Raw genomic sequence first — 15,909 nt, 5'->3', positions numbered from 1 at the left:
TGAAGAAGGGCTTATGCCCGAAACGTCGATTCTCCTGTTCCCTGGATGCTGCCTGACCTGCTGCGCTTTTCCAGCAACACATCTCCGCCTCCAAGTCTGTGCCAATCCAAATCCACTGTCTAAACCTATCGCCCAATTCCGAAGGATCTGTATCCCTCTGCTCCCCAGCTACTCATGCATCTGTCCACACACACCTTAAATGAATCTACCATGCCAGTCTCTACTACCTCTGCTGGCAACACATTCCAGGTACCTACTACCCTCTGTGTAAAGTACATTCTGTGTGTATCCCCTTAAACTATTCTCCTCTCGTTATGGAATCCCTCACCCTGGGAAAAAGCTTCTCTCTATCCACCCTGTCTATATCCTTCATGATTTTGTAGACCTCAATCAGGTCCCCCCTCAATCTACTTTTTTCAAATGAAAACAATCCTAACCTACTCAACCTCTCTTCGTAGCTAGCACTTTCCAGACCAGGCAACATCCTCGTAAACCTTCTCTGCACCCTCTCCAAAGCGTGGGTTTCCTCCGGGTGCTCCGGTTTCCTCCCACAGTCCAAAAATGTGCAGGTTAGGTGAATTGGCCATGCTAAATTGCCCGTAGTGTTAGGTGTAGGGGAATGGGTCTGGTGGGTTGCGTTTCCGTGGGTCGGTGTGGACTTGTTGGGCCGAAGGGCTGTTTCCACACTAAGTAATCTAATCTAATCCTTGTGTAATGTGGTGACCAGAACTGTGCACAATATTCTAAATGTGGCCGACCCAAAGTCTTGTACAATTTTAACATGACCTGCCAGCTCTTATATTCAATACCCTGTCCGATAAAGGCAAGCATATCATATGCCTTCTTGACCACTCTATCCACCTGTGCAGGCACCTTCACGGTACAATGAACCTGAACTCCCAGGTCTCTCTGCTCATCAAGTTTTCCCAAGGCTCTGCCGTTTACAGTATAATTCACTCTAGAATTAGAACTTCCAAAATGCATCACCTCACATTTGCCCAGATTGAACTCCATTTGTCACTTCTCTGCCCAACTCTCCAGTCTATCTATATTATCCTGTATTCTTTGACAGTCCCTCATGCTTTCTGTTACTCCTCCAATCTTCATGTCATCTGCAAACTTACTGACCAGACCACCAATTCCCTCTTCCAGATCATTTATGTATATCACAATCAACAGTGGTCCCAACATTAATCCCTGTGGAACACCTTTCTCCATTTCATGAAACTCCTATTAACTGCTACTCTCTGTCTCCTGTTGCCCAACCAGTTCTTCATCCACCCAGCTAGAACACCCTGCACACCATATGATTCATGTTCTCCATTAGTTTACCATGGGGAACCTTATCAAATGCCTTATTAAAGTCCATGTATATGATATCAACAGCCCTTCCTTCATCTATCAACTTGGTCACTTCCTCAAAGAACTCTATTAAGTTGGTAAGGCATGATTTTCCCTGTACAAAACCATGTTGCCTATCACTGATAAGCCAATTGTTTTCCAAATATAAATAGATCCTATCCTCAGTACCTTCTCCAACAACTTTCCCACCAGTGAGTCAGGCTCACTGGTCTGTAGTTACCTGGAATATCCCTGCTACCCTTCTTCAACAGGAGGACAACATTAGCAACACTCCAGTCCTTCGGCACTTCACCTATGTTTAAGGATGCTACAAAGATATCTGTCAGGGGCGCAGCTATTTACTCTATTGCCTCGCTCAGCAACCTGGGATAGATCCCATTCGGTCCTAGGGATTTGTCCACCTTAATATACTTGAGCCTACCCAACACATCCTCCCTCCTTATGTCAACGTGATCCAGAGTAAACAAACTTCTTTCTCTAATCTTAACATTCATCATGTCCCTCTCCTCACTGAACACTGATACAAAGTAATCATTGAGAATCTCACCCATTTTCTCAGGTTCAACACACAATCTTCTTTCCTTATCCTTTAGAGGACCAACCTTTTCTCTAGTTATCCTCTTGCCTCATATATATAAATAAAAGCCTTGGGATTCTCCCTAAATCTGCTCGCTAAAGTTATTTCATGACCCCTTTTAGCCCACTTGATTTCTCGTTTAAGATTGGTCCTACTCTCCGATATTCCTCCAAGGCCTGTTCTGTACTTAGCTGCCTGGACCTTTTCCTCCTGGCTATGCGCACAATTTCTCTTCTCATCCACAGTTCACGAATCTTGCCTTTCCTATTTCTTGTTTTCAAAGGGATATGCCTATCCTGCACTATCTTCAACATATCTTTGAATACCTCCGACATATCAAATGTGGATTTCCCTTCAAATAGCTGCCCCAATCCACATTTTCCAGCTATTGCCGAATTTTGATATTTTGGCCTTGGCCCAGTTTAGTACTCTTCCCTTCAGACTGCTGTCATCTTTGGCTATTCGTATTCTAAAACTTACAGAATTGTGGTCACTATTCCCAAAGAAATCCCCCACTGCAACTTCTACCACCTGGCCTGGCTCATTCCCCAACACCAGGTCCAATATAGCCCCTTCCCTAGTTGGGCTATTGACATACTGCTCTCAAATAGTTTCCTGGATGCTCCTTACAAACTCTGCCCCGTCCAGACCTCTGACACTGAGTGTATCCCAGTCATGTTGTCTCTACATCTTTCCAAAATCTGTTTACCTATTTGTTCTTCTACCTCATGCTCACTGTTGGGAAACCTGTAGAACAGCCCCAAGAATGTAACTGCACTCTTCTTATTTCTCAGCTCCATCCATATTGCCTTACTGCTCAAGCCCTCCATAACGTCTTCCTTTAACACAGCCATGATATCATCCCTGACCAGCAATGCAACTCCTCCCCGTCTTTTACTTCCTTCCCTGTCCTGTCTGAAGCATCTATATCCTGGAACATTTAGTTGCCAATCATGCCTTTTCCTCAACCAAATCTCTGTGATCGCAATCACTTCATACTCCCAGGCACCAATCCAAGCCTTAACTTCGTCTGCCTTACCTACTATACTCCTTGCGGTAAAGCATATGCACTTCAGACCACCAGTTCCTTTGCGTTCATCTGCTCTCTGCCTACTCTTCCCCTTGGTATGCTAACTTCATGATCCTGTTCCTTATAGTCTCTAGTCTCCACCTCACTGTCTACTAGACTTCTCTTCTAGTTCCCAGCCCCCTGCTCATTAGTTTAAGTCCTCTCCAACAACAATAGCCAAAACTCCCCAAGGACATTAGTTCCAGTCTGGTTCAGGTGTAGACTATCCAATTTGTAATAGTCCCACCTTCCTCAGAACCGATCCCAATGTCCCACTAACCTGAACCCCTCCCTCCTACACCATCCCTCAAGCCATGGGCTCATCTTACCTATTCTTTCATTTCTACCTGGGCTAGCACGTGGCACTGGTAGCAATCCTGAGATCACTACCTTTGACTTCCTCTTTAACTTCTCTCCTAGCTTCTTGAATTCTGCTTTCAGGACCTCATCTCATTTTTTACTTATATCATTTGTGCCTATATGCACCATGACAACTGGTCGTTCACCCTTCCCTTTCAGAATGCTCTGCAGCCGACTGATGACATCCCTGACCCTAGCACCTGGGAGGTAACATATCATCTGGGAGTCTCATTTTCGGCCACAGACCCGCCTATCTACTCCCCTTACAATGGAATCCCCTATGACTATGGCCCTACTAGTCCTTTTCCTGCCTTTCTGAACAGCAGAACTTGACACGGTGCCATGATTCTGGCAACTGCTGCCCTCCCTTGGTGAACCATCTCCCTCCTCTTTTGAGTTTTGTGTCTTCTGAGTTTGACTCGATATTGGACTTTACAATACTGAAAGGGAATGGAAATCTTACTTGTTCTACAACTGTTAATGTGCCTGGTGCCATGGTAACCACAGAAGCAACAGCACCATCATGATGTTCTGGAGCTAAACCAATAATTTGCTGAAGAATGTTTACTGCTGTTGAATCCATTCTATCGCCTAGGAATAAAAGAAACATACAAAATCAGTAATATGTTTTTCCCAATTTCTCTTTCAACTCCAGACATGTTGAGTCTATTTTGTAATTCCACAGATTTCAACAGTGTTCAAGTACTATTTTAAATGTCTGTAGCTAAACAGTGAATAAATCTTGGCCACTTAATCATAGTTAAACCTGACTCTGTCCTCATCCATCATCCGCATATATGCTTTGACATAAGTACATATTTACATTGGATAGTTATCAAGAGCTGGTTCTGATTTCCTTCTCTAATTTTCGGGCAGTTGGGTCAATAATAGCAGCAGAGCTGCTCCCTACAACTGAAATAAGCAAGTCGACTTCTGATGCTTGGTTTAGTAAAGGATGCCTCTGTATATGAGACTCCAGGAGGCTGAATCAATACTTGCTAATTATCAAGTATGATACCAGAGAGAATTTTGAAATAGCACATTACATAACGCGTAGCATGATACAACCTAAAGTCAGTGATTAAAGATTATACTGGACCAAAACATTAAGCTTCCAAATAGTGTATTTTACAGCATTTTATATTTTCATGTAAAGTGGAGAAACTGTCTATGCTCTTGCACACACCAAATGACGACAATTTTATTTTTTAGGATGATAATCTCAGACAGTGTCTTCAAAGACTCAATTCACACTGTCATCTACAACTGAACCTTGATAAATATGAATGCAAAATATTGCCACTGCAATTTATAATGGTATACGTTGACAGACAATTATGAGTGGGAATTCATAAACCCCTGAACACTGCCAGGATGAAGCTGCAGAAAAGATTGAGGTCCAATCATTAAAGTGCTCCAGATAAAATATGTTCTAAGTCCTTCACTATACTGTTAATTTATTAGCATTATATACTGTCCTTGTATTCGAGTTGGGTCAAATTGAAGTAAAGCAAGCTACTTCACAACAACTCACCAATGTGCTTCTCTGATATGACGGAGAGTTAGGGTGGGGAATAGGGAGAAGGCAGTTAAAGGCCACAATTGGACTCCTATACTTACCATTCTCTGTGTTGTACCGTAGGTCCTGAAGAGCTGCCACAGCTGCCTGAGTGCCCTGAGCATCCTCTTCACTCTCTGTTATGTGAAAATACTGTGTCTGAGTCTGCTCTGTAGAAGCTTCAAGAACCTGAATACAAATGCAAATACATTCTCAATCACTTATTGTTCTTCATTACGCTTTTGTCCAATGAAAGAAAAATTGAATTTCTTTTGACTAGTAGGGCAAGCAACATTGTTTTGCTTTGTGTCTGGGATGCAAGGGTTGTTAGCAAGAGCAGCACTTTCTCAAGCCCATTTGCCTTTGAGAAGGACCAAGCTTATTCCTTGAACCACTGTAATCCATATGTTGTGAGTATACCCATTGTATTTTTACAGGATGTTCTAGGATTTTGACTGTATGAAATTGAAGCAAATATTTTCACATTTTAGTACACAGCATTTACATCAATTTCTCTAAAGGACAATGACTACGTGAGAGTGGCCACATTTTTGTTTTAAAAATAATCCCTGCAGACACTGGCTTGAAGGTACTCACTGAAACTTTTCATCTTATCTAAAAATGCTAAACCTCTTCTCTTTTTTTTAAGGCTGATCTTTAAATACGAATCAATATCACTACTTATATTCCTTACATACACTTTCAAAAGTCATCTATTTTGAACCATTCATGAATTTATGAATGAAATCTGCAAGCAGTGGAGATGGGCGCTCCTGTTTGTGGGGTGAATATGGGTCCACAACAGGACATGGCATTGGCAGTGGCGTCAATGAAGTGGACCCAGTGATGAAGAGATGGCGTCTAAAGAGCGGCAACTCCTATATTGGTGGGTCCAGAGCAGGCAGTGCTGAAGTGGTGGAGGAGGGGTGGAGGTGCAGGCATCGTTGGTAAGTTGGCTTAGGGCTCAGGACTCATGGCAGAGGCAGCAGAACGAAGATAGGCTCTCTTTCAGTTACATCATTTTATTCTTAAGTATTCAAAATGGCGCCGGATTGTGGTGACTGTTGAAGCTTTTCACTGTATATTGGCATCAAATTAGGTATCACACAGTCACACTCCACTCTATTACAACAATATAACTCTGAAATTAATTTACTACCTTATTCTGGTCTTATTCATGATTCCAATCTTCTTGTCCATTTGAAACTGCAAACTCTTGCAAAATTGTCCAAATTGTTTTTTGTTACTGTGTCCTTGCTTCCACTAGGCCGAGTTGAGTGGTGGCTTGGCAAATCAAGATATGAAGATATCTCCATTGGTCTCAAATTTGAAACCAACTCCACATGTAATCTTGCCTGTAATTTTCTTTTTCTGTGCTCTCTATCCCATCAGCTACTTGGTCAAAGCTGGAAAATATTCTAACTCATAACTTAAATTGCTCCAATTTCATCATGGTAATTGGATTTTTTTAAAAAAATCAGTTAATAACAAATCAGGAACAAAAAGCTAGTGTCATTATTGGTGATCATGTAAGTTACCAGATTTCCATAAAAATATAGGTGGTTCATTTGTGCTCTCTATCCCATCAGCTACTTGGTCAAAGCTGGAAAATATTCTAACTCATAACTTAAATTGCTCCAATTTCATCATGGTAATTGGATTTTTAAAAAAAAATCAGTTAATAACAAATCAGGAACAAAAAGCTAGTGTCATTATTGGTGATCATGTAAGTACCAGATTTCCATAAAAATATAGGTGGTTCATTAGTGTCCATTTGGAAATTAAATCTGCTGTCCTTACTAGGTCTGATGTATATGTGGTCACACCTATAGCAATGTAGAGAGAGGATTGGGCAAGGGAGAACTCCAAGATGGGTAATCAACATCACCCGGAGAGGGGTGTGTTCTGAGAACTGGAAAACAATGCAGCAGGGGAGCACACTGAAAACAGGACATGAGGAGGGTCTATATGAAGAGCTGCCTCCTAGTCTTGGTTCTTATTTCAGTAAAGGGAAAGAAGTTAATTGTGAGTACTGGAAAGCTTTTCTACTATTCTAATTGCAATAAAAACTTTGTAAAGTTATAGGATGGCAGTTCAGTTCAGTCAAGTGGAGTGAACAATCCATGGTCTGTGTGAGGTTGTTGAAGCATTATGTATCCCTGAATAAATCATTTGCAGGAAGTGTCACTGGAACTTGAGTAGTGGCTCAAGTCAATGTTGCGTATCCATGAGGCAGAGGACTACATAGGTTGCACCTTTAGGGATATAATGATATCTCAAGTTAGAGGTGTATAGGCAGCAAGGGAATGGCAGAAGGCTAAGAGAACCAGGTAGGACTCCCTGAGTCTATCATGCATGCTAACTGATATTCTATTTTGGACATTGGTGAGGGCAATGGTTCCCCAGGAGAGTGCAGCCAGGTCCAAGTTGGTAGTACCACAGGTAGCTGAACTGGACAGTGAGGAAGCAAAAAGAATGAAAGAGCAATAGCCATAGGTGATTCCATAGTCAGGGGATCAGACAGATGTTTTTGGAGTTGTCAGCTTGACTCCAGGATGGTGGTGTTTTTAAAAAAAAATATATAGAGGAGTATAAATTACAATATATAATAATCTGGATCCTGGTATACAAGGGGCAATTTGCAAGTTTGTAGATGACATTAAACTTGGAAGAAATGTAAACTATGATAAGCACAGTGTGGAGTTCCAAAAGGCCAAGTTGATAGAGTTGAGTGGGCTGACAGGTGGCAGTTGAGTTCAATGAAGGGGAATTTGAGGTGAGGCACTTTGGTCTGAAGAACACTGAAAGACAGAATAAGATAAGGTATACAATTCTAAAGGAAGTGCAGGAGCAGATCATTGAAGGTGGCAGGACAGGTGATGAGAGCAGAAAACATAGAGTGCTCTTGGCTTTGGAGCATAAGGGCATAGAGTTCAAGAGTAAGGAGGTGATGTTGAACTTGTCCAAGGTAATTGTTAGACCTTACCTGGGGGTTTTGTGTGCACCGTAGGTGTCACATTATGGGAAAAAAAACTGAATGCATTGGAGAGAGCACAGAAGCAATTTACTAGAATGGTTCCCGGTAAGGGAAAATTCAGATGAGGAAGCAGATTGAAGAAGTTGGGACTGTTCTCATTGTAGAGAAGAAAGTTGAGAGGAAATCTGATTGAGGCTGAGCTGGCTGGATAAAGCAAATAGGGAGAAGCTGTTCCTGCTAAGAAGAAATAAGTCCAAAATGTGATGTGCAAATGAAGGGCGATGTGAGAAGGAAAACTGTTTTACACTGAGCTGTTGAATTCACTGCCTGGAAATGAAGCAGGGGCAGGTTCAATTGAGGCATTCAAGGGGGCATTGGATGATTATCTGGATATTAAGGGTGAGCAAGGTTATAGGAAAAAGGCAGGAGATATCAATAGATAATAGAGGCAGTGCAAGCGCGCTCGGATGATTGACCTCCATTTTACCGTATTAATACTGTGATTCTGATTCTGTGATGTTGCCTCCCTAGTGCCAGAGTAAAGGAGCTGCTGCAGGATAGTCTTTTGGGGGTAGGTGATCAGCCTCCATTTTGGTACAAATGATTTCATCAGGAATGGGGATGAGGCTCTGAAAGCAGATTTCAGTGAACTGTGAAGAAGTTTGTAAAGCAGGACTTTAAAAGACAAAGCTCAGGATTGCTCCCAATCCAAAGTGTTACTGAGCTTAGAAACAGGAGAACTGAGTGATTGAATACATCACTGGAAAGCTGGAGTAGGAGGGTGAACATCAGATTTATGAACCATTGGGACTGATTATGGGGAAGGTTGGACATCTGCAGATGATGTAGTCAGCACTGAGAAATATATTATTCAATAAAATTGAGCAGTATCCAAAGATGTTTATCAGAATATTAAGAGTAAGAGAAAGTTTGCATAATTTTGAGTATCTGAATTACGTTTCCAATTAATCTTCACTCACTAAAGAAAACCATCTTAATTTCTTCAATCTTTGAATATCTCTCACCTTGGCATAATTCAAACTAACCTCCTCTATACCTTCTCTAGAACTTTGACATCCTTCCTAAACGATAGTGTTCAGAATTGTACACAATATTGCAGTTAACCAGTGGTCTGTAAAGTTTTAGTAATTTGCATGCGTTGGTATTCACATTATAAAGCTAAGTAACCCAAATATTAACTGTCTTACCTAGCTACCCTGATGCCCGGAAGGATTTGTAAAAGTGAACTCTCAGGTGTCTCTGCTTTTGTTACTTCTTCAAAATAGTACAAATTAGTACAGTTGTTTTAGATGGTAATTGATGGTACATTATCTTGTTTCTGTCTTTACATTCTCTATCACTTCCCATGATTTGAATTTACAGCATAATTACCATTTCACCTTGGTTGAATGGCCTGGATGAACTTTGTTGTTTAATTAAATATTATTTGTAAAAAAAAACACAAACTAGAGTATTTGTTAATACATTTTGTATTTCCTTTTTTAGTTAATTGACTCTCTTTTTTGACCTATTACTCCCCCAACAACTTATGATACTGTGCACAAGCACATTTTACATTTTCAAATTATTGAAAACCAAACAGCAGTACTGATGGGTTGACCAGACATGTTAATGATCAATAAAAGAAAACACTGCAGGTGCTGGAGATCTGAAACAAAAACAGAAAGTACTGGAGAAACTCAACAGATCCAGCAGCATCTGTGGAGAGAAAAACAGATTTAATGATTAGAGTCTGGTTCTGATGAAACATTAACTTGGATTACAATGTTGAAGAAAGCAGTTCACTACCATCTTCTCAAGGGCAAATATGGATGGGCAATAAATGCTTCTCCAGCCAGTGTAGTCCATATATCATGAATGAATTTTTAGAGTAAACCCCATTTCCCTGTATTCCTGATGAAGGGCTTTTGCCAGAAACGTCCTGCTCCTCGGATGCTGCCTGACCTGCTTTGCTTTTCCAGCACCACTCTGATCTAAATCCCCATTTCCCTGTTGCTTGCCTACTTCCATTAGTACCTGCTCAAGTAATACATTGAGTAAAATTTTCATTTCTATAATCAAGTCCTTCCATGGTTTTCCTTCCTCATCTCTATAATCACCTGTAGACATGATTTGAGATATCAGTGCCTCTCTAATTTTGAACTCTTGTACGCTCCAATTATAATTGTTAGATCATTGATCACCAACATTTTTAAGCATGAGATCACTTTTTGAATTTAAGTGCGACAATTTACGTGGACTGTCGGAAAATAAGTTTTATAATTGTGGTTGTTTCACTGAACAAACTTGACAATTCTAAATCCAATATAGATAACATGGGAATCTTGTATTAGAGTGTCTGCTGCATCTCTAATGGCTCAATTATTAAATCTAAAATAACTCATGATAATGAGTTATAAAATGCTATACACAATCAGAATCAATGTTGAGTCAACTAATCTCAGTAAGGTCAATAAGAGCAGTACTACACCTGGTTAGGAGTGACTTCTGCTGATTCCTATGCAGTGACTCCTAATGGATTGAATGTTGCTGATGCTAGATTAAATTAGGTTAACTTTAATCTTTAATAACTATTGTTTAGCACTTTATGTCCTTTGACATTAAAATACATATGAAGAAGGGCTGCAGGTTAACAGTATAAAAAGTAGGAGCAGTAGTACATCTTACCTTAGATCAGAAATATTCACAGTATTCCAAATGCTGTCTGACTAGTGCTCTGTATAGTTTTAGCAAGACCTTTTTAATTTTTTCCCCTTTGAAATAAAGGCCAACAGTCCATTTACCTTTCCTATCATATGGTGAACCTGTATGCTAGCTATGGTTCATGCACCAGGACCTCCTTCCCATCCCCTCTGTGCGATAGCTTTCTGCGATTTTCCCACCATTTAAATAATACTTAACTCTTCTATTCTTCCTGCCAAAGTGCATAATCTCACATTTTACCACATTGTATTCCATCTACCAGGTTTTTCCCTAATGCTTGACCTGTCGATATCCTTCTGCAAATTCCTTGCATCATTCTTACCATTTGCCTTCCCACCTATTTTTGTATCGTTCACAAAATTGGTGATGATACATATATTTCCATCACCAAACTATATATAATATATATATATATATATATAAAATGATGGCCCTATCACTGATTCCTATGGCATTCCACTAGGTATAGATTACCATACTAAAAGCGTATGGGGAGGCAATGGCTTAGTTATATTATTGCTAGACTGTTGATCCAGAGACCCAGGTCATGTTCTGGGGAGCCAGATTCGAATCCTGCCATGGTACATTGTGGAATTTGAATTCAACAAAAATCTGGAATTAAGAGTCCATGATGACCATGAATTGATTGTTGGAAAAAAAACCCACCTTGTTCACTAATGCCGTTCAGGGAGAGAAACTGGCATACATGTGACTCCAGACCTACAGCAATATGGTTGACTCTTAACTGCCCTCCCTGGCCTAGCCAATGATGTTCTCATCCGATGAATAAAAAAAGTCACCTTTTTCCAAACTCTGTCTTCTATTAATTACTCAATTTTTCCCATTGTTATCAGATTTTTGAATGAACTTCTCAAATGTTAATGTTGATCCCTCTCTTTGCACCCTCTTTTTGGCTGCAACACTGTATTCTGTTCTGCTAACTGAGACTTTTTTTATGGTATAATCTACCTGTAGAGTATGCAAAACAACACTTTTCATTATATCTTGGTATATGTGACAAGTATAAGTCAAATTAATCCTAATACTAATATACTAGCCCAAAACCATGAGCTCTTATCTAATTAACTAACCATACACGTGGCAACTTATTAAACACCTTTTGGAAATCCAAATATATTACACCTACTCATTCCACTTTATCTACTTTGCTTGTTAACAACTGTGATGGACTAGGCCAGACCACTCAAAACATTAAGCAGGCAGCTCCAGACTGCTTCGGTAAGTGTACACTGAAAATTACCTGGAGTAAGATAGCTAGGTTGACTACTAGATTTTAAAACAGACAAAAATGTATTCACAAAATTACACAATGAAACACTAAGAACAGAATAAAGAGCCCCTACAGAACTCAACCTATCCAATCTAGACTTAATTGTGCTGTTGTGAATATACATAACACTCCCAATAAGCAAACTCCTTTAAAACCCAGTATAAATCGAACACATGCTTACAGGTTGAAGTTGAAGGACAGAAAAGAGAGAGAATTTCCACAGTTCCCTGTTGAACCTCCCAGTTCAAGAATGAACTAAAAACTGCTCAGCTCAGCTCAGCTAGAGAACTAACCACTCCCCTCTCTGTATACAGGTCACTTCTAAAGCATGACCATTTTAGCTTGAAGTCTCATCTGTTTACATATAAACAAAAGGCCTCTCAAAATCCTTTTCATCTCTGTACCAAACCAGACTGATCGGAGTTTGGCCCAGTTTATTGCCCCTCTGAAAAAAACCAAGGATAGGTTTCCTTGAGCCAAGGAACTGCTTTTAGAAAAAAAAGGGACTAGCTTTGTGACACAACTCAAACAAATTTGTGAGGCATGATTTCCCCTTAACAAAGCCATGGTGACTTTGATTGATTATATTATGTATTTCTAAATTTTTAGTAATTACATCCTTTATAATAAACTCTACCATTTTCCCAATAACAGATTTTAAGTTAATTGATCTACAGTTAGCTTACGTCTTCCTTCCTTTTTGAATAAGGGTGTTAGATTAGCAGTCATTCAATCATCTAGGACATTTCCTGAATCTAAGGATTATTGGAAGATTAAAATCAGTGCATCCACTAGCTCTGTAGCTATATGCTTTAAAACTCTAAGATACCGCTGATCAAATCCTGGGGAATTATTAGCCCAGTTCATGAGCTTTCCTCGTATTTTATGCTATACCAGCACCACCTGCCCCTGATTATGTAGTATTTTTAGAATGCTATTTATGTAAAAATTGATGCAAAGTATTAATTCATAGTTCTGCTATTTCCTGGTTTTCTACACTTATTTCCCCAGCCTCAAACTACAAGGGAGATCTTTTACACTGCAATTGTTTGAATCCTCCCTCTTTATAAAGCAGCACCTCCAAAATAGCCTGATCCTTGTTTGAATCCACAACATTTTGTTCTAGAAAACAATTTTCAATATACTTAATCAATGTTTCCATATGGCTGCCTCTGCTAATTTGATTTCCCAATCTACATGAAAATTAAAGTCACCAATGGTTAATGTGCTGCCTTTTTAAAATGCCCTTTTATATCCTTATTTATTCTCTGTCCTATAGCACAGCCTAAGAAACCTACAAATTATTCTCACTGGTGTCTTCTTCCCCTTGTTATTTCTTACGTCCACGCACGTGGATTCTATAATCATCCGATTCAAGATTATTTCTTGCTACTATACTTGCTACTTGCTCCCATACTAACAAGGCCACCCCAGCAGACTCCTTGCCAGCATTTGCAAAAGTTTATGTACCTTTGAATATTTAGTTCCCAGCTTTGATCTCCTTGTAACCAAGTCTCTGTAACATCTATAAGATAACATCCATCATCTTCTATTGATGCTGTCAATTCATTTATTATGTTCCAAACATTATATACATTCAAGTAAAGTGCCGTTAATTTGACCTTTTTAACATTTTATGCCACTGATGACCAAGCTGCTGCTCTTTTTAAATGCCTGTACACTTTGTCCCTTCCTGTGCAACTCCATGCAGAACTATCAAACTACTTGCTTCTGCAGTGCTGACTTTGTTTTTGCTTTATAGCCTACATATTCCTTCATCTGAACCCCTCTCCCCAACTCTAATTAGTTAAATGCAGTGTTGAGCTGGCATCATCTGGAACTGCACTCCTGTAAAATTTAACACCTTTTGAAAAAGAATTAGGTACCTGTTCTATGGCTTCCCCTTCTATGCTGCCCACAATCTTCAGTCCATGTTTGTTTTTCAAGTGTCTGTTGAGCTCCCATTTGGTACCATAAACAAAACTGCATACTGGACACTTTACACCACCTGTAAAATAAAAAGGGAAAACGGGTCAGAAATTCAGTTTAGAGTAGAACAGGATGGTGAAATTGTGAATAGTTTAGTTCAACAACAACACCAACATAAAAACAAGTTACAATTATATATCACCTTCAACATATGAAAATGTCTCAGAAGCCTTATAAAGGAAAGGAAGACTCTGAGCCACCTGAGGGAATATTAGGTCAAATTACTAAAAGCTTGGTCAAATGCATAGGTTTTAATGAGTGTTGTAAAGAAGAAAAATAGGGTTAAGAGGTGCAGTGAGTGTATTTTAGAACTTTGGATCTATGCAACTGAAGGCATGCCCACTAATTATGGAGCGATTAAAGTTGGAGATACATAAGAGTACAGTAGAGAAATGCAGATATCTCAAGTCTAAAAGAAATTACTGGGATATGGAGGGGCAAGGCTAAAGAGGGATTTGAAAAAAGGGTGACAATTTTAAAATCAAGATATTGCTTGTTTCGGAGTCAATGTATTTCAGCAAGGAAGTGGTGAGAAGGGACTGTTAAGACATAGAGGACAAAGTTTTGGATAGTCTCAAGTTTCTTGAGAGCAGAATGTGGGAGACTGGAAAGAATGTATTGAAAAAGTCTAATGAGGTGGTACTGAAGACCTGAATCTGGGTTTCAGTAGTAGACAGGCTAAAAACGTTAGATGGATGTTATGAAGGTACAAATAGGTAGGCTTGGTGATGGCATGAATATGATTGTGGAAGTTCATTTCGTGGTCGAGTGTGACATCAATGATTGGTCTGAGTCACTACTACTGGAGAGATTTGGAATCAGTGACAGGGGTGTTGAGTTTGAGACACTAAAGATGGAGGCTTCGTTAGACTTATTGATATTTAATTGGTGGACATAGTTATTCATTCAAACTTGAATGCCAGAGAGTCAGTCAGAAAATACTAATGCAGTGGAGGGACTGTGACAAGTTATGGAGTGATATATCAGGGATGTATTACCACCTTGTTCTGGTCCAACTATGATAACATTGCATTTGCACATTTGACATTAGGAAGGCAAAATTGTAAAAGCTGAGCTTAAGGAGAAAAGAGAAAGATCAAAGACAAAGTGAATACTCTCTTGATTTGGTAGGAGGAGGAAAATATTGAGGACAGACTTTCGAAGTGTATACTGGGGATTGAGTATGTGGCTGTCAAGATAATGTGGCTGTCAATGATAGAGTAGCAGGGAGTGAAGGAAACTTGAAGTGAGAAGAATGAACACAGTGATGGAAAGTGCAGACAAATTAATTTTTGAGGTATAGCTGCTCTGTTACATGGAAGCTATTTGATAGAACATAGAACATAGAAGAATACAGCGCAGTACAGGCCCTTTGGCCCTCGATGTTGTGCCGATCCAAGCCCACCTAACCTACACTAGCTCACTATCCTCCATATGCCTATCCAATGCCCGCTTAAATGCCCATAATGAGGGAGAGTCCACCACTGCTACTGGCAGGGCATTCCATGAACTCACGACTCGCTGAGTAGAGAACCTACCCCTAACATCTGTCCTATACCTAGCATTCCTTAATTTAAAGCTATGCCCCCTCGTAATAGCTGACTCCATACGTGGAAAAAGGTTCTCACAGTCAACCCTATCTAAACCCCTAATAATCTTGTACACCTCTATCAAGTCACCCCTAAACCTTCTTTTCTCCAATGAAAACAACCCCAAGTGCCTCAGCCTTTCCTCATACGATCTTCCTACCATACCAGGCAACATCCTGTGCACCCGTTCCAGTGCCTCCACATCCTTCCTATAGTATGGCGACCAAAACTGCACACAATACTCCAGATGCGGCCGCACCAGAATCTTATACAACTGCAACATGACCTCAGTACTCAGGAACTCAATTCCTCTACCAATAAAAGCCAGTACGCCATATGCCTTCTTCACCACACTATTTACCTGGGTGGCAACTTTCAAAGATTTGTGCACATGGACACCAAGATCCCTCTGC

General features: G+C 40.0%; 1 protein-coding gene across 5 annotated transcripts in view; it reads right to left on the bottom strand.

Annotated features, from left to right (window-relative positions):
• LOC122548908 (zinc finger protein ZFAT-like) overlaps positions 1-15,909 on the bottom strand; it is a 139,493-nt gene that overhangs the window by 7,456 nt on the left and 116,128 nt on the right. For 4 of the 5 annotated variants that reach the window (XM_043687868.1, XM_043687867.1, XM_043687866.1 and 1 more), the window contains 3 exons: positions 13,805-13,926; positions 4,989-5,115; positions 3,832-3,959 (listed from right to left, as the gene is read on the bottom strand). In XM_043687868.1, the coding sequence (XP_043543803.1) occupies positions 3,832-3,959; positions 4,989-5,115; positions 13,805-13,926 (377 nt within the window). Of the gene's footprint in view, positions 1-3,831; positions 3,960-4,988; positions 5,116-6,495; positions 9,623-13,804; positions 13,927-15,909 lie in introns of those variants that run through there. The other variant, XM_043687870.1, reaches the window with a different exon arrangement.

Source organism: Chiloscyllium plagiosum, chromosome 4, assembly GCF_004010195.1.
Source record: "Chiloscyllium plagiosum isolate BGI_BamShark_2017 chromosome 4, ASM401019v2, whole genome shotgun sequence".
Classification (NCBI taxonomy): Eukaryota; Metazoa; Chordata; class Chondrichthyes; order Orectolobiformes; family Hemiscylliidae; genus Chiloscyllium; species Chiloscyllium plagiosum.
This window is presented reverse-complemented; position numbering and strand designations above follow the sequence as displayed.